Below are 18,348 nucleotides of genomic sequence, written 5' to 3' on the forward strand. Positions count from 1 at the left end.
TTTATTTATATCATTTTTAAACTGAGAAAATTAAGCCATAAATTTAAACAAGCTGTGTTCCAAATTTGAAGTTGAGGTTCTTTTTTTTTTTATATCGATCTCAAATTTGGAATACAACTTATTTCGATTTATGGCTTTGACTTTCTAGAAAATGTTGTCCTCCAATGACCTCAGAGTAACTTGTTTAAAGTGACGCACAAGGGTTAAGGAGTTGCTCATCTTTATATTACAGTGAAGAAAGCAAGAAACCATAAATGAGGTGCATTTGCAGATGTTTGAATCTCGGCTGTGGTTTTGCTTGGAGAATAATTCTGTTTGAGCAAGTCTTGGGAGATGATGTACAATAGGCAAACCAAGGCCATGTTTCCTACTTCACTGTAATATGATTGGCTTAATCAGTGGAAATATTCCAGCATGAATTCATTTTCTATCCTCTGAGTTTCGTATTCCCTCTAGGCCTGGAATGTTCACATTGTGGCTCTGTTCTGTTTCAGACTGGTAGTTGCCAGGGAAACCTGCAAATAAAATGTTCAAGAGATCATTGGACCACTAATCTAGATCAGGTGTTCTACCCAGTCTGTAATCCACAAAGCACTCCACCCAGGAGACTCCCAGGCAGATCGTGATGTTAATTGCACGCTCGGTGCCACTAGATCTACTTACAAAAACTATCCCTTTGTGTTGAAGGACAAGCATTGTGGAGCATGAAACTATAATGTCCCGGCATTAGTGTAAGTAAATCCGTTTATGCTACTGTACGTCATTACAATATGTGAAACAAATGCGGTTGGATAGTGTTATTTGGCGACACCAGTGACAAACTGGGTTTAGCTCATTATCACCAACCCTTTAAATAAGGGATAGTTGACCCAAAAATTTAAATTCTGATCTGCTCATCCTCAAGTTGTTCCAAACCTGTATGACTTTCTTTCTTCTGCTGAACTGTAAGCTTGTTTCCGCCACGGAATAAAACAATTTAAAAGATAACTGCGACTTTTTATCTACACAATTCTGACTTTTTCTCCTCAGAATTGTGAGTTTATATCTCACAATTCTAATTGTGAGTTATAAAGTCAGAATTGTGAGATATAAACTCGCAATTCTGAGGAGTCGCAGTTATCTTTTAAATTGTTTTATTCTGTGGCGGAAACAAGCAAACAGTTCTGTGTCGGACACAAGCTTCTGTATATTTGAAGAAAAATTGTAACTATAAACAGGTGATGGGCCCATTGACTTCCATAGTAGGCTATAGGAAAAACAAATATGGAAGTCAATCAGGCCCATTATCTGTTTGGTTACAGACATTCTTCAAAATATCTTGTTTTGTGTTCAGCAGAAGAAAGAAATTAATACAGATTCAGAACAACATGAGGGTGAGAATCTTCATTTTTGGGTGAACTATCCCTTTAAGTGACGGAAAGTGGCCATTACAACAACAAACTTCATCACAAAGAAAGTTTTACAAGCTGTGCAAGCCAAAGAAGCATGTTAAAGATGTGATAAACCACCAGCACTAAAAGTTATATTAGATACCTTGTGCCTTCATTGCATTTACCTCATAGGCCCATCACAGTGTCCATCGGCACGTGCATTCACTGCTGTTATCAGATTAACATGATGCGTCATCATGGGTTAAGGAGCTAATCTGTTTATCAGTGTTGTCGTCATGACTACTGCTATGTTTTATGGACATATGCGAAGGAAAATAGTTTAACATTCACTTAATATAGGCCTATCAAAATATCATACCATCTCTGCCACTTTTTGTAAGCACATTGGTTGCATGATATTAGTTTGTTTATGTGCACACACCAATATCAATGATTTCTAATTTCGATTCGCATAATTATTTGAAGTCATCGATAGTATGAGACTAGAATTCGCAGCATTAATTTACCCTGTGAACATAATTCTCTCTTCTCCTGTTAATAAGAAGAGATCTGACTGTGCCAGACAGCGAGTGACGTTCACGATCCCCGGGAACGCGCGTCACTCCTGTTCTTGTTCTTTTCCATAATGCTCATCAGATCAGATGGCAGAGAAGTAGGCTATAGAGAAACTCACAGGACAAGCAATGACAGATAACATATGGAGGCATAATGCATTAATGCAAATATAACTATTTGGGTGTATCATATAGTCTGTGATTTAATATGATTATTGTTGTTACAATAAGTATAGGCTTAGCTTCATGAATTCAATATTTACGCCAATAAAAGTATACTCTCAGCCTACTCGTGTATTGTAGCGTTGGTTAGGATCTATAGCCTACTTATAGAAAAAAATATGGGTATTTCCTGTGCACCAATGTTCATCCGTCCTCTTTTACTCAACTCGGAATAAACCAACTCATTGTGAAACGGATTGTTACTGCAGTGAAGTGTTTATTTCCACTTTATCCTGTTTATCATGGTATGTGTAATGCTAAAAAAAAAACAAGCTAAAAAGCAATATTGGTAATAATTATTGGTATAACCATATTGTAGTAAAATTAGTTACTTATATCCAAAAATTATATTTCTAAAAATGTCTAAAAAAAAAAAAGCCTGCATTATATCTACGACAGGCTACCTAAAAAAAATAAACTGGAGCCCACTTTGACGGAATCAAACTCAACTAAAAAGTGTTCAATTGATAATTCCCCTCCCCCAATAAACTTTATTGTACCACTGGCGACATCTATCTGTTCTTTGGGCAATAAATAATGATGAGTTGTATTTCATCTGGAGAGAAAATTGAGTCTGAAGAGCCTTTGTGATAAAAAATGGTTTGAAAAATAGTTATGATGCAACAAAGATTTGTTATCAAGGAAAAAATACAAAAATATTTAATTAATTAAAGAATCTGCATTTCGAACTGCCAAAAAAAAAGAGAGAGAGGAAAAACTCCACGATGAAGCAATTGCACAAACATGCTCGCACTTTGGAAAGCGCACAGCCTATGGTTTAGAGAACAACATCCGGCCACTTTCTGAAACCACTGCACCTCTGCACGCTCTCGCCGTGTTCCGTGCTCGTAGGAACCGAATACATGTGTCCACAAGACCACCCAGTGAAAGTTAAAGGTGGGGAAAGAGGGGAGGGAATCCCTGACGCGTCTTTACCGTGCCTTTACCAAGGAAACCCATGCGCGTGTGCTCTGACGCAACTGCCCATTTTTGGAAACATGCGTCAATGGTAGAAACCAACTGTGGAATAGGGGTGGACGCTACAACCAAACAAGTTTAAAACAAATTAAAACACCTTAAACAATTTATCCATTGCAGAATATAATTTAGTAGTCAACATTTAGGCCCTACTATTTCATAAGCTCTTCAGGGAATTGTAACGTCTGGCATAATGACCCAAAATGTACATTATGAGACCCCCATTTTGCTCTGTGGCTTAACAAGGCTGTGAAGCGTAGACGCAGGTCGGCGTTGATAAGCGGAGCATCGGAGTAGAGTAGAGCCATTGAAGTGAGTCATCTAACGACCGACGGGACCTGTAGAAGTAGCACTGAAGTTCACCTAGTCGCCAAAATCAGTTCAACAAAGTCCAGAGCGGTACACTCATCCCTGCGTTGAGTCACTGCTGTGGGGACAGGACTAAACCTGCAAGAGTTCACTGAAGAAAAGTAGGTGCTTCACAGATTTTTCATTTTCCATCTGGTTCTAGCAGAACATCTCAGTAGCGATGATTATTACACATTAGTTTTACACGGGAACATCAATTTATTGGACTATTAAAGAGACTGCAGAATTTGAGATCGCTGACTTCTCTAATCGGCTAATAGAATATTATGCCTGGATTTATCATACCGAGCATTAAAGTAGCCTATCTTGGATATCATTTTTAGATCAGGTGTACAGGAATCGCACCGCTTGGAAGTGCTTTTTGTGCCACTGAAGACACTGACCGTGTGGGAATTCATTACCAAGCTTCTTAAATTTCCTCCTGTTTCCCTGGATCATGTACCAGGATTACACCGGGACATACGACACGTCCTCCCGCGGCAGCAGCAGCTCACCGGCGCACCCGGACACCAGCCCCATCCCCGCCTCCAGCTACCAGGTGCCCGAGTCTCCGTCTCCACACACACCTCACATCCGCGGGTTTACATTAACAGGCCTACCGTGTTATCATTAATAATCCCAAACTAACCCACTCTAAAATACTGGGTTGTTTTCAACCGTTGGTTTGATTTTTTGACGGTTGGGTTTGTCCATATTTGACCCAAACATGGGTTGAAACAACAACACAGCATGTTTTTTAGAGTGTAGTATGCTCTTGCTTATCTTCTTTACATTACAATGCTCACACTACATTACACATAGCTACTTCATGTTATTGTTGTAAACAGCAGTGTGTAATTACAACCAGCGCCGCAAAATAATGACACATTAGCACAGACTAAAGTCATGCATAAACTGCGATGTAAAATGAGACCAAACTTTTTATAAATCGAGGACTTGCAGGTTGTCGTTTTCATCATGCAGTGGCCTGTGTGTTTTGAAAAGCAATACAAGTGTTGTGCATAAAAACCGGACATTCGGTTATTGCATGTCGGGCTATGCGCCCTATTAGCAGCCTATAAAAGTATATGCTTCCTGTGTGTGTGTGTGTGTGTGTGTGTCACATTTTTATTGCTGTGATTTAAAATCATACCTGATCATTATTTTGAAAAGAAAGTGCATGGAGGACATATATACGCATCTACGCGCAAAACGCGTAAAATCCTCTCAGAGGATCCGTCTCGCTCTCTTAATAAATTATTCCCAAGAAGGGATTTCTTTTTGCTTCCTGCAATCTATCGTTTTAGAAAGATAGCGCACATGTTGGCACTCATAACATTATGTTTCCGTGGAATTAGGCAGATAAGGGCAGCAGTGGCGTGGGTGGCGTGCGTAATGTGAAATAAACCCACGGAGACGAGAGTCAGTGCGCGCGCAGTGGCCGCAGAATGCCACACTTCCGGGACTTCCACACAGCGATTGCACTTCACTAACCTTCAGAACATGTGCAGTTGTCATTTAGTTTATCTGAAAATACCTTTAATGTATCCATAGTTGAAGTGTAAAGTGTAAAGAATAAAATAAAGCCAATTCGGATGGCAAAAAAATAAAAGAAAAAAAATAAACATATATATGACCAATAAGGGCTTTACACAAACTTTGGGCTTATACTTTTTTATGAACTGACTAGAATGGACAAATATGGTGAATTAAATGCAATGGCAGGAGAGGGTTGCACATTAGGATCTCCCTGTTTGATTACTTTACTAGTAAAATAATTATACTTCAATAAATGTATGTTTTTATGGAATTTGTGCGACTTTCTGCATGGACAAAAAAAACCTCCCAAATTGTTGAAATGTTGAAAGAAAGTAGTAAAAAAAAGTTTACACCTAAAGCTTGTGTGATACTCAATTGTATCCTATGCAATGCAACTCACATTATAATAATGTGATGTTAATCACAATGTTAATCACAGTTGTTGTTATTATAATAATTAGCTACATGTTTATAGTTACAGCTACTGATGTTAATTTTTAGGTAGACTATCTAAAGCCTCGATGATTAGGTTATTGCGTGTTAATGCAAGAGTGTTGCATTATTATAATGTTTCCAGTCTCTTCTTCATGAAGTGTTTTAGGTCATTTCCCCCGATCTGGATCTTCTCAGTGAATGAATACGAGCTTGTGTGCCGGGTCGGTTTGGCAGCTTGTTCTCCAGACGCTGGTATTTTAATCACATCTGGAAGGTTTAACTTCTCCTGTCAGAACTTCCCGACCCGAGCATCATCTTGTCTTGTAGGGTTGCTGTTTAAACTCGTGGAATAAACTGCCCCCTTTCGATCCCAGCATGTTTTGACTCCTTCGGGGGAAATCCAGTGGGAGTCGGGTGCTTTTCAAGAGAAGATAACGCGCTACTTCTCAACTCAACAGGGAATGATTCAACGTGTTTATGTGGATCATAAATGGTCATGGACGAAATGGGAAACAAACGCGTCAGTTCATGGTAGTTAATGGAGTCTTTCGCAATATTCTGTGGAAAACGATTATCCACTAATATGTTAAAGCAACACTACACCTTCAGTGAAAAATACTTTACGAACACTGGCTGTAAAAGAATGTTTGTTTTTCATTCCCGTAATTATCGCTGTTACTTCCCGTAATTCATTCGCCTCCAACTGATTTGCGGTAAACTCTGTCTGTCACATGAAGTCAGTTTCCCGTTAAAATCCCAGCAGAAATGTGTGAATGGAATGGAATGTGGAGGATGGAATGTGTTGGCACGAGATCCCAGTTCAGCTTCCCGGCTGAGTGGAACAGAGCAGTCTCATAACCTGATTCAGCATTCAGATACACATGCACAAATCATATAGAATTCAGGTGTGTTTTACAGCGAATATTTGGGCAATGCTTGCTTGTAAGCCATAATATTTCACATAGCCTATCAGAAGTTCAAATATTTCCAAACATGACTAGCCTTACAAAGTTTAATGATGTTAAACGTTTCTAAATCGATTTTAAACATTCTGACTTTATTTAAAACTGACCATTCATTAATATTAGTAGGCTAATGTGTTAATTAGAAATTCAAATAGTTGTTAATGTGTTATGTTAATGTATTAAGTACAGAGTAATAATTAGTAACCACATGTCAGGGTTAGAGCTTCATTTGGTTTAGGGTTAGTTGCATGTAATTATGCATAATTTACTGTTGTAACTACATGTAGCACATGTAAAAATGTCACTGACATAAAGTGTTACCAGTGTTTCTTATGCAAGTTATAATTGTGTTCAGTAGGTAAATACAAAATAATTACACAGTCAAAAAACTCTTGTGCCTCGATTAGATTATTGCACAGAAATCTGTTCATCCAACAGCAAGAAAACAGTAGGAATTTAAGTTAAGGCAAATTTAAGTTTAATACTGAGGTTTTATTAAACTTAATCTAATATTTGGTAAGCTTACATACAACCTCAAAAGGCATTAAAGACATGCAATAACAAAACAACAAAAAAACAGTTCAGCATTTTATTTCGATTTTCTTATTAATTATGTTTTCTTCTTCAAAGTCATGTGCACTTCTTATAAGAGGTTTGTTTCTTGAAAAACACAAATGTGTTGAATGCCCACACAGCGGTGATACTTGCATCACCGCGGCGGCTATCTAAGCCTGGTCCGCTTCTGTCAGGGAGGGTTGTGGGCTTTCCCATGATTCAGCGAGTGTGTCACCCTGTCGCTCTGGGGGTCAAGCAGTCAAGAGGGCGCAGAGCGAGGCAGCACGCCGGATGATTCATTAGTCTGTGATAATGGGAATTTGTAAAATGGCTAAGAAGTGCGTGGCTAGGGGGACTGCAGTAACAAAGACCAAAAATGAATCACACAGTGTGTTTAATGCACGGTGAAAGTCGGAGTCTTCTTAATCCAGAGTTTCTTCATAAATGTTTGCACTTCAATTGTGACATCACCATAAAAGAAGAGCTTAATCCTAATGCTTTTCTTTCTTCTCCACAGAAGTACAGAGTAGACATGCCTGGCTCTAGCAGTGCCTTTATTCCAACGATTAATGCCATAACCACCAGTCAGGACCTGCAGTGGATGGTCCAGCCCACAGTGATCACATCCATGTCTAACCCGTACTCTCGGCCTCACCCGTACGGCCTGTCTGTGTCCAGCGGCCCGAGTCTCCTCGGACACACGGCTCTCTCGCGGCCCGGGGTCATCCGCTCCATCGGGGACGCTCGAGGCCGACGCAAGCGGGATGAGCAGGTTAGTCTCGCACAAAATCTCTTTTTAACATTAGTTAATGCATTAACTAACATGAACTAACAATGAGCAATGCATTTGTTACAGTATTTATTAATCTTTGCTAGTAGTTAATAAAAATACACCTGTTCTTGTTAGTTCGCAGTGCATTAACTAGTGCTAACAAATACAACCTTTGATTTTAATGATGTATTAGTTAATGTTGAAATGCATTTAACTAAGATTTATAAATGCTGGAAAGAAGTATTGTTTATTATTAGTTCATGTTAACTAATGTTAACCAATGAACCTTTTTGTAAAGTGTTACCAACACTTTTTTAACATCTATAAAATCATTGAATAAGGACTCTGCTTTACAGCTAAAATGTAGTTTGTTTCATAATTATGCAACATTAATATGTTGTTTTCTTGTTTATTACTGTGAAGCTGCTTTGAAACAATCTTTATAGTAAATTCAGGATGATTAGGACAGTTTTTTCAAGTCATCTTAATGGCAACAAGTGTCCTAATCATCATGACTTCAAGTGCTATATAAATAAATGACTTTTTATCTGAGATGCAAGGATTGATTTACATCACAATGATTTCTGACGAACAACTGGGAAATCTCACTCCTAGTTCTATCTGCAGCTCACCCCAGAGGAAGAAGAAAAACGGAGAGTCAGACGAGAAAGAAACAAACTAGCTGCGGCAAAATGCCGGAACCGCCGGAGAGAACTGACCGATATGCTGCAAGGGGTGAGTTTTCCAACGCCTTCACACACACACAACCCTTACTAGCACAACATGTTTACCAAATACCCCAAACAAAATGCCCTCACATCAGGTTTCCATGCAATTCTCAGCGGTTATGAGCTGAAGACACCCTAAAAAGACACGTTTTACGGCCACAGAAGACCAGTGTTGTCTGGCAGGCTTGGGAATGCCCCGAGTCCCAGACAATGCTGGCTGTAATTGAACTACATAGCTTTCTAATGGCATCTCTCAGGCTGTCAGTCCTGAAACACGAGGGAGGAATGTGCTACGGGGGGTTGGAGGGAAGCAAACATCTGATATTGTTGGAGGAGGAAACCGCAGCTAACCATCAAACCCCACTCACTGCTATCTTCCCTTCCCCCACTCTCTCGATTCCTCACCAAATAAGGAACTGTATCTCCTGTGACAATAACTACAGCCTTTCTTCTAATGAGTTTCTTTCTTTGTAAATTTAGCAGTTGCTTTCATTTTGGTTTCCTTCTTCCTCATAGCCAAATTAATGAGGCTTATCTTTGACAGTCTAGTCACATCCGTCTTTGAACTTTCTGGAGGCTTGGACGGTTGTTTGGAAACACTTGGTTTTGTTTCAAGCGTCCCGTGTAACAAAGGAATGTGAACAGCAAAAAATAATTTAAGAAATACTTGCTTGTGTTTATAGGTGGGCGTTCCTTTGATAGTGCTAAAGTGTTCTGAGAGTTCAATCTGGAAAACGTTGGCGATTTAATAATTACATTAAGCCATATCGCGTTTTCAGTTTTATTTTTATTACACGTGCAGCACAGGGTTGCCATGTCTGCGTAACAAAACTAGCCTAATGGCCTATCAAAAATTACTCAATTAAAGTTAAAACTCAAAATATGTCGTTCACATATGTAAAATACATATTTTACAGTCACTTTTATGCTAAATGAAACCACCATTATTGTAGTGATCACAAAACGTAACATCTAGCTCAGTTTTATCATTGGTAGAATATAAAAATATAAAAGAATATAAACCGTTTTCAGCAAGAACCATTCAGGTTTGTTTTTGCGCATCAAGCAAGTTCGGTTGAGCTTCTGTTTATGTTCGCTGATCAATGTTTATAAGTGAATAAAAGCCTAAATTAAATCTGTTTATCATATAAAGCCATTTGAATTGTCAAAGTGGTAGTTGCGTAGCTGTCAATGGAGGGACAGAAAGCTCTCAGATTTAATCAAAATGATCTTCATTTGTGTTCTGAAGATGAACGGAAGTCTAATAGGTTTGGAACGACTTGAGGGTGAGAAATTAATGTCAGAATTTTCTTCTTTGGGTGAACTCATCCCTTTAACCAGCGGGGGAACAATCAACCTGTGGGAACCCTTTAATAGTAACCCAATTATGCAGGAAAAACACATACTTGGCAACCCTGGTGCAGCCCTCGTATAGGCTTACGTTAAAGACCTGAATATCATATAGACATTTGGGGAAGGGGTCTTTTGACTAGGGTTAGAAACCACCAAGAGCACCACTACATAACAACACCCTGCTGACAATCACAAGCCAGAAGAATATCAGGCAAAATGCAGCATAATCATTCTTTGTGTTTCTTTTTTCCATTCAAGGAAACAGAGAAGTTGGAGGAGGAGAAGGCTGACCTGCAGAAAGAAATCGAGACCCTGCAGAAGGAAAAGGACAAGTTGGAGTTTATGTTGGTGGCCCACAACCCCGTGTGCAAACTTCCCCTCGAAGAACGCCATCAAAACCTGCACTCCCAGCAGTGTGCGCCCCTTCCCCTGACCATGCGCTCCAACCTGGGGCCCCGGGGCCCGATGCACGCTCTCAACCCAGTGGTGGTCAAACAGGAGCCCCTGGAAGATGACGATGACGACGACGAGGATGAACCAAAAACCCAGCACTCAGTCATCAAGCCCATCTGTCTAGGCGGTGGCATGTATTGCTCCGACGGAGACAGTCTGAACACTCCTGTGGTGGCCGCCTCGACCCCGGTGTCCACCCCGAACCACCCCAGCCTCATCTTCACGTACCCCAGCATGCTGGAGCCCGAGAGCCCGTCGCCCTCGTCCGAGTCCTGCTCCAAAGCCCACCGGCGGAGCAGCAGCAGCGGCGACCAGTCCTCAGATTCACTCAACTCTCCCACCCTGCTGGCGCTGTGAAGGACAACTGGACTTTCCTCGTTCCCGAGGATCTCCAGAGCACGCTCAGCTGGGCTTTGAGTGGGACTTCACCTCAAACTCGCTGAGAACCCTCAAGGGCTAATTTGCTCGTTTAATTTAAACGTTTCAGAGGAGAGTTTTTGTTGTCGTCGTTTAAATGTACGTGCGAATTCCACTTGCTATTTTCGTGGTGAGGTTTTGTAACGAAGAGGAAAAAGAGCGGGAGGAAAGATTGCGTCATCGCAAAGTCGACCGCCTGTTCAGAAGACCTTGATATTTCCTGACGAATAAGAGAGGGGGATTGCTTGAAAATTGCATTCTTGATAGGTACAGAATCAGACGTTGGACACTACGCCCTCAAAACGTCATTATCCTTGTGTTTGTGACGTGTGAATATTGTCCCATTGTGTTTTGTCTCTTGCTGTTTATAATATTTCGGGTTCACTGGATGATCCTGACTGCTGAGTGTCGAAAGAACCATCTTGTATAATAAAATGCTGACCTTTGTTGATATTTTGTATATGCGGCACAAGCACTAAGACAATTTGCCAAATTTACATAGCTTTTGTTATGTTAAGTACACAGAAAAAAAGACAAAAAAAAACTTTATAGCATCAGCGAATCTACTGTCAGGGATTTTTGTCTGTGTCAGTGAGCCATACAAGCATTACTAGAAGCAATTGCACACAGAATATAACGGTGTACATGAGGGAAACTCCAGCCATACTCGGCTCTGCCTCTAACCCTGACATGGCAATACCGCTTTTGTATTGGCGCACACTGTGGTTTTCAAATAATAAAAAAAGAAAGGAGCAAACTATGTATTACTTTTATAATATGTACTTTTATGTCTCGACTGGCCCTTTTTCAGGGTACGGTTAAAAGCGAATCGGTGATATCAGCCACATGAGCACTTCTCCCTGAAACACTGGCCGCACTTGAGAACAGATGCACTTTGTCAGCAACGTTACAATCGAATAAGACGCCATTCCTTACAGAGATGGAGTAAACAGGGAATGCAGAATGATATTGAAAGTTTGATGCAAAAGGTGTTATGCATCAGACGCTGAAGAAAAGATACAAAATTGCAATATTTTTTTGAAAAGCGTTCCTTGGACAGGGAGCGATCTCGAGGTTGCCGTTGCCTCCGTCAGATAATAACTGAAGGTGAATGGGAGGATTTAGTTGTACAGTACGCAGCAAACGGAAACGAAACAAATGTGGCTTCTATTTGAAGGACTTTGTTGCTTATTTATGTCAGGAACTTTCAAGGATCTAAGAGACGAGTTCAGTGTTTGTTAAATCGAGTGTGAGAGATTCTAGTTGCAAAAAAACAATTTAATACCAAAAAAAAAAAAAGAAAAAAAAAAGAAAGATGTTTATGGACAGTGTGCTGTAAACTGTTCTCTGTCGGTCTTTGAACCCTGTGTATTTTTGAGCAAGCCATCTGTACAGCTTTCTGCACATGTCCTGCTTATCGGTCTGTATTTTCTCTCTTTTTTATTGCTTTAACTGTTGAAAGACAGAAAACAACCTACAAAAACAGCAATATGTAAAGCAGTGTTTGTTCCTTTGGTAATTTAAATTTATTATAATGATAATAAAAACATTTCCAAAGTGGTATTTTTGGATAGTCGTATTTTGCTTGTGCATTTATTTATTTGTGCACAGTGTTTTGGGTTTGTTGGATATCTCATTGTTGCAATGTGGTGCTTCTGTGTTCAACCAATCACAAGATGGATGAATGCACCCGCTTTATGCATCAGTTATTCAATCACAGATGCAGATTTATTCATCCTAACTTTGATAGACAGTTTTTGCTTCATCCATTGCAGTAAACGATGTTAATGACAATATAAGACATCAATAATATTTGTTTTGATAAATACAAAAAGCATTATTTCATAAATAGGAATGAAGAAGTAAAGGAAACATGAAGCATGTACAGTATGTACAGTTTTAAACTTCCTGTTCATAGGTCATCGATGCTTTTTGCTGTAGTTCTGGTTATCAAGATTTAGCAAGCTGCACTTTATGTAAAATAAATAAATGAACATGTTATAGGATACAAATTTTTGGGTTTAATTTCACTTGAAGAGTCACTCTATAAACATACACTGTACATTTCAAATGTCCGGACTGATGTTTTGGTTAAAGGTGCATTCATTATTATCTTGCGTTATTATTATGAATGGATGACCCATTGTCTCATTTCACCTGATCAAGTTTTGTATTGATTATGTACGAGGTTGAAAGTGATTTGCCAAGTTTGAGATTTTGGGAAGAGTTGAGTCCATTTAAAAACATTGATGGCTGTTTTGCAGTTGTGTGTTGAGCTTTAGGCCAAATTCATGTGTATGTGTGGAAATCTTTTATTTTGAAATAAATATATCGGTTTACATCAGAGATGTGTATTCTGTGTACAGAATTATTGCACATTATAAACTATTATGATCAAATAAAAAAAAAAATTCCTCATTTCAAATATATCGCTTTAATAATGATATTTTCCAAATAATTCTCAGCTCCATGACTCACTGCTAAAATTACTTGAACACTTGAAAATAAAATACAATTAAATAAAATAGTTTACTGATAGAATATCAGATATAGATAGATAGATAGATAGATAGATAGATAGATAGATAGATAGATAGATAGATAGATAGATAGATAGATAGATAGATAGATAGATAGATAGATAGATAGATAGATAGATAGATAGATCTATCACAGCAATAATTTATGTTTTGGGGTTGTCAATAATTCATTCAAGACACGTTGTGCTTGTCAGGCAATCATAAACTAATAATTGCAAGCACTTTAGTTGTGATTAATCTTGCAAGATAAATTGCTCTTACAAGTCTAATGTATTTAGCATGATTGTATATTGTTTCTTCCTACATTAGCCCTATGTTGAACTGTGTTATGTACTCAATAGTTGATTTCAACACTGCAATATTGCAGTGTTTCCAGTAACTGGTGTGAGCAATAATTACTTTAGAAAGTGCTAATATGGTAAGACTGAAATGATGTGGTAAAACTGAAATTATGTGGTAAAACAACAAAATTAAGTTACTTACAGTTTTTCTCAGTCGCTTTGGTGCATTTCTCACATCACTATTTACATTTGCACAACAGTTAATGCAGTTCTCAAAACAATTAGTACAAACTGCAAAACCTAGTTGATAACCTGCAAAAGCGTGTCACTTGCTCAAAATGGATAGCTCATTCCTCAAAAGCAAGTATTCATGTCAATGAAAGTGTCAGTGTCATCAAGATGAAAAGTCTTGACACCATTGCTTATGAACAAGATAGTCAAATGGCTTTGTCATGTTTTCATTATGACAGTTTACTCTGTAAATGTTTTCCAATGCAAAAAAGTCAGATATTGGTGACACTACCTGAAAATGCTCAAGACAGCACTATATACTATTTGCACAGCCATTTGAAAAATACAGTAAAGTTACACATTACTGTATTTAGTGAGGTAACTACAAGACACTGAATGTTTCACATTTTTACTGCATATGCTCTTTGCAATTCTAATTTGTTCACAGCATTGTGCAAAAGAAAACATACACCCTTATTTACAACAAACATAAACTCCCTTTGGGTAGAACTGTGCACAACTGTAAACAATATTGCAGTACATATTGGAACTGAACATACAACATACATAGTACTGTAATCATTCATGCACATCCAGACGTTCCTCTCTGTCTGGCCACATAATTTCATCTGCATCACAACGAATATCATCTCTTGCAATGCAATCCAAAACAACAACATGCTTGCTCAGATGGTCTCCAATTAGACCCCTCTCATTCTCAGGGATTATGTCCCTGTAAAGAGTGTCTAACAAAGTCAGCAGATGTTTCATTGTGAGGCCGTGATTGACAACATTTGTACCCCTGTTGTACCCCTAACATTTGTACCACAATTGATCCACAATTGTACCCCTGATTTCATCAGGGATCCGCCTATGTACTTGGCCTCTTCTTCCCCTTCCCCGTCCCCGTCCTGCACCGCACTCGTACCCTCACCCGCACCCACACCCCTCTTCCACGAGGCTGGCCTTCCATTTCTGTATGAGAATGCGTTGAAATGGTACACACTATGTCCTGCTTGGTTCATATATGCTTGTAAAGTAGGGGTTTATGGGATTCAGCTCTGACAGTGATTGTAGAGAAGTGGCTTATCATTGGTTGCAACTACAGTAATGCTTCACACACCCCTTCGCATCAGTGAAAGTTGAGATTCACCTAAGATAAATTGTCCAACTTAGGAGACATTTTCAAAAATGATTAAAAAAAAATAGTAAAATTTGCTTGACAGATTTTGACAACTAGTTCAACATTTTTGTATGTAATGACTCAAGCAATGAAAGGAGGACTATTAGTTTTATATGGAATGACTATTCAGCATTCACAAGTATAGTTAATTTTGACTGACATGACATAAGCAAATGATAATGTTATAAAACAGCAGAGAGTTGTATGAAAGCAATTGATGCATGTCCAAAAGCATTTGCAATTTGTTCGAAGGAATGAGAAACGGCTACTATGAAGTGCACAAATGACTAAATGTTGTGGAGGTTGAACTAACTGTTGTGCAAATGTAAATAATGATGTGAGAAATGCACCAAAGCGACTGAGAAAAACTGTAATGTAAGTCAAGGACGGCTATACCAGTGATCTGAGTTCTGAATTATGTATTTTAAATATAAAATACTGATAGTCTAATGTCGGTTTTAGGAAGATCCAGTAGCCTACTACTCCCTCATGCAGTGCTCATATAACATTTACATATTATTGGCCATATATAGTGTATATATTGGACAATATTGCACTTAAGGACAACAAAATGGTAGTATTTGAAATATATTACAACAGTCATCAGGCAAAAATGTCACACAGCACAATGGAGTTATACTGCCACTTAGTGGATAAAGAGTGATACATGTATATGTTTATGAAATTATTTTAAATTTTTCCATGTACAACATTGCTGTTTAAAATCAATACATTAACGTTTTTAAAGGTAGGCATATTCAAATGCAATTATACTAGAATTATTATAAACATATTAGGAATGGTTCTTTTGAAATATGAAAGCTTACTGAATATGTGAATTAAAGCAGAAATAACATGATAATATGAGAGCTGTTGTTCAGTCATGTAACCCTCGCTGACTCTTGTGTAGATGTAGTCAGTGGTTAAAGCGTGCTGGAAATGCTTCAGGTCTTAGATAAAGGTATAGGGTAGTAAATGTTTTTCATAAGCATGTTCTGTTATAGGCCTACTGGTTGAAAAATAACGCAATCAATAATAATGTTTTTTTTTTTTTTTTTTTTTTACAAATAAAGCCAATGACAACAGGCTTTTGAGAAATGTTTATTTGTTCATCTCTCATCATTGTATTAGATTGCATTATACGTATATAAAGACCTTATAATTTAGATTTATGATTTAAAAATAGATTTATGCATTATAAAGAGCTTTATAAATTGTATTACACACTGCATTATTGTGATTGCTTTATATATTGCATTATAAAGAGCTTTGATCAATAAAACTGAGAGCTTACATTTGATCTTCCTAAGATATATTTGTGTGAGATACAGAGTGACAAGTATAGCCTATACTGTTATTAAGATCTCATTGATTTACATTACAAGCTATCAGAATTTCATCTATGTTTTTGGTCATATCAGCAATTGCACCAAACTGCATATTTGTGCTCTGTTTGAGCCTCTGAATAAAACAGGTGATTTTTGTCCTCCTCGAATGTGAAATACATATTCTCATATCAGTGGTTGCCAACCTTATCCAATTCATGGCCACACACACCCAAACATGTTTGCTATAGTCGTTTCAAGAGTATATTCTGCATTTGCAGTGTGTAGATGTTAATCAATGAAGCTGTCTACACTGCACACTACATCTCTTTACATCGAGGTTCAAAGGAAAGGGATTTGCGAGCTTGCAGAACTCAGTGCTGATCGAAACCCTGGTGTTGTGAGCGGTGAGTGCATAACTTAAACACTTCTGATTGGCCCTTGCGTTCAAGAAATCAACAGATGTCAGTGATCGGCTACATTGCTCAACACAGCAAAGAGACTCTGACATGTGAAGACTAGCACTATCATACTGTATTTTCTTCGTTTAGCTTTGATTTTAGTCTTTTCGTCCGGTATTGTTGAAGATTTACTACCCTGTTGATATCCATTTATCCATGTTTAAAGGGATTGTTCACCCCCAAATCGTTTTTTTTTTCATAATTTATGACCCTCGAGTTGTTCCAACCCTGTAGTTTCTTTCTTCTGTTGAACACAAGAGAACATATTTTGAAGAATGTCTGTATCCAAACCCATTGAATGGACCCCATTGTAGAAAAAAGACAATGTGGGAGTCAATATGTGCTGTCCACTGTCTGGTTACCAACATTCTTCAAAATATCTTATTTTGTGTTCAACAGAAGAAAGAAACTCATACAGGTTTGGAACAACATGAGGTAAATGATGACAACATTTGTTCTGGTGTATTTGTATCTGGTGTAAATAGCCTAAAGTAACTGTATGCAGCAAAAGTATGGTAGCCTTTTTCAATTGGTTTATTCTTACCACAACCAATCAGTGAACTTAAATAGTGAATAGCCTACACAGCAACAGTTTACCGTAATATTTATTTTTCGTTATTTCATCATATATTGAATTATTATAATATAATAACAATTTGCCACATTAATAGGCATCAGGCAAGAACCCAGCAAAGAAGAGCTGGAGGTAGAAATGAGGAGAAGCACATGCCTCCTCAGAATAATGTTTAGTTTGTTTGTTTGTGTTTTATTGTTGACAGAGTTGAACCATTTAAAATTGCCTAAGTGACAAAGGCATGTTCAAAAATCCGCCTAAGTCATTTATTCCTGTTACATTACATAATTGTCATGAATTGTTTTTAGTATGTAATTAGTCATCTTCTGCCATAACCTTTTTGAGTGGCATTATCAATAAATATCAAATATTCAATTATTGGTTCAGTTTTTTGTGTTTTCTGAGAAACCTGAAAAATTGACTTAGGCAATTATTTTAGGAAGGTGACGATATTTAGTTTAATATAATTTTTAACATATTTTAACATATAAAACATAAATGTCTGAAACTCAACAAAAACGGGTGCAAACTGTTCATAAATATATAGGCCTATTGTTTTTTTTTAAGTAAAAAAAAAAAAGTTTCTAAACATAGGCTACAGCAGGAGAAAATCTGTTCATCAGCTCATATAGCCTAAGTTAAGTTTGTTATTTTTCTTTTTGTATTGTTGCTAATTTTGATCCACTCTGGTGCTATAATACACTTTTGGTTTGGCTTTTGTTGTCACTTGCTTTACTTTACTTAGTAAATACAATCTAATTCCTCTGACTCCTCTCCAAACTATTAGGCTACAGTTTGTCCATTTCAGACAAGTACAAACTAGGCTTGGTTTTCTCTTGGGTGTTTATGCAGCTGCATGTGATCAACATCATGTTGAACTGCATCATGTGAGCTCAAAGTCCAAAGCACTGTGAAATTATTAACAGCATGACAGCTGCTTACCAGAAATGTCATCCATGATGATACACAGTTGTTGAGCGTGGTCTGCAGAACAAGACAAACAGCGTTACAATTTCTGGTGGCTTTTAATATGTGTAACATTG

General features: G+C 37.9%; 1 protein-coding gene across 7 annotated transcripts; it reads left to right on the forward strand.

Moving 5' to 3' along the window:
- Positions 1–614: 614 nt before the first annotated feature.
- On the forward strand, positions 615–12,271 carry fosl2 (FOS like 2, AP-1 transcription factor subunit). 7 transcript variants are annotated; one of them, XM_079632690.1, is made up of 6 exons: positions 615–731; positions 3,392–3,615; positions 3,838–4,052; positions 7,505–7,759; positions 8,387–8,494; positions 10,099–12,271. In XM_079632690.1, exons 3-6 carry the CDS (start codon positions 3,951–3,953, stop codon positions 10,648–10,650), a joined length of 1,017 nt encoding a protein of 338 aa, XP_079488816.1. In that variant the 5' UTR covers positions 615–731; positions 3,392–3,615; positions 3,838–3,950; the 3' UTR covers positions 10,651–12,271. The 7 variants fall into 7 exon arrangements, with proteins under 7 accessions (XP_079488816.1, XP_079488815.1, XP_079488819.1 ...); XM_079632689.1 differs by having other exon boundaries at positions 8,375–8,494; positions 10,099–11,996; XM_079632693.1 differs by having other exon boundaries at positions 3,960–4,052; positions 10,099–11,996.
- Positions 12,272–18,348: the final 6,077 nt, after the last annotated feature.

This window comes from Phoxinus phoxinus (assembly GCF_949152265.1).
Source record: "Phoxinus phoxinus genome assembly, chromosome: 13".
Classification (NCBI taxonomy): Eukaryota; Metazoa; Chordata; class Actinopteri; order Cypriniformes; family Leuciscidae; genus Phoxinus; species Phoxinus phoxinus.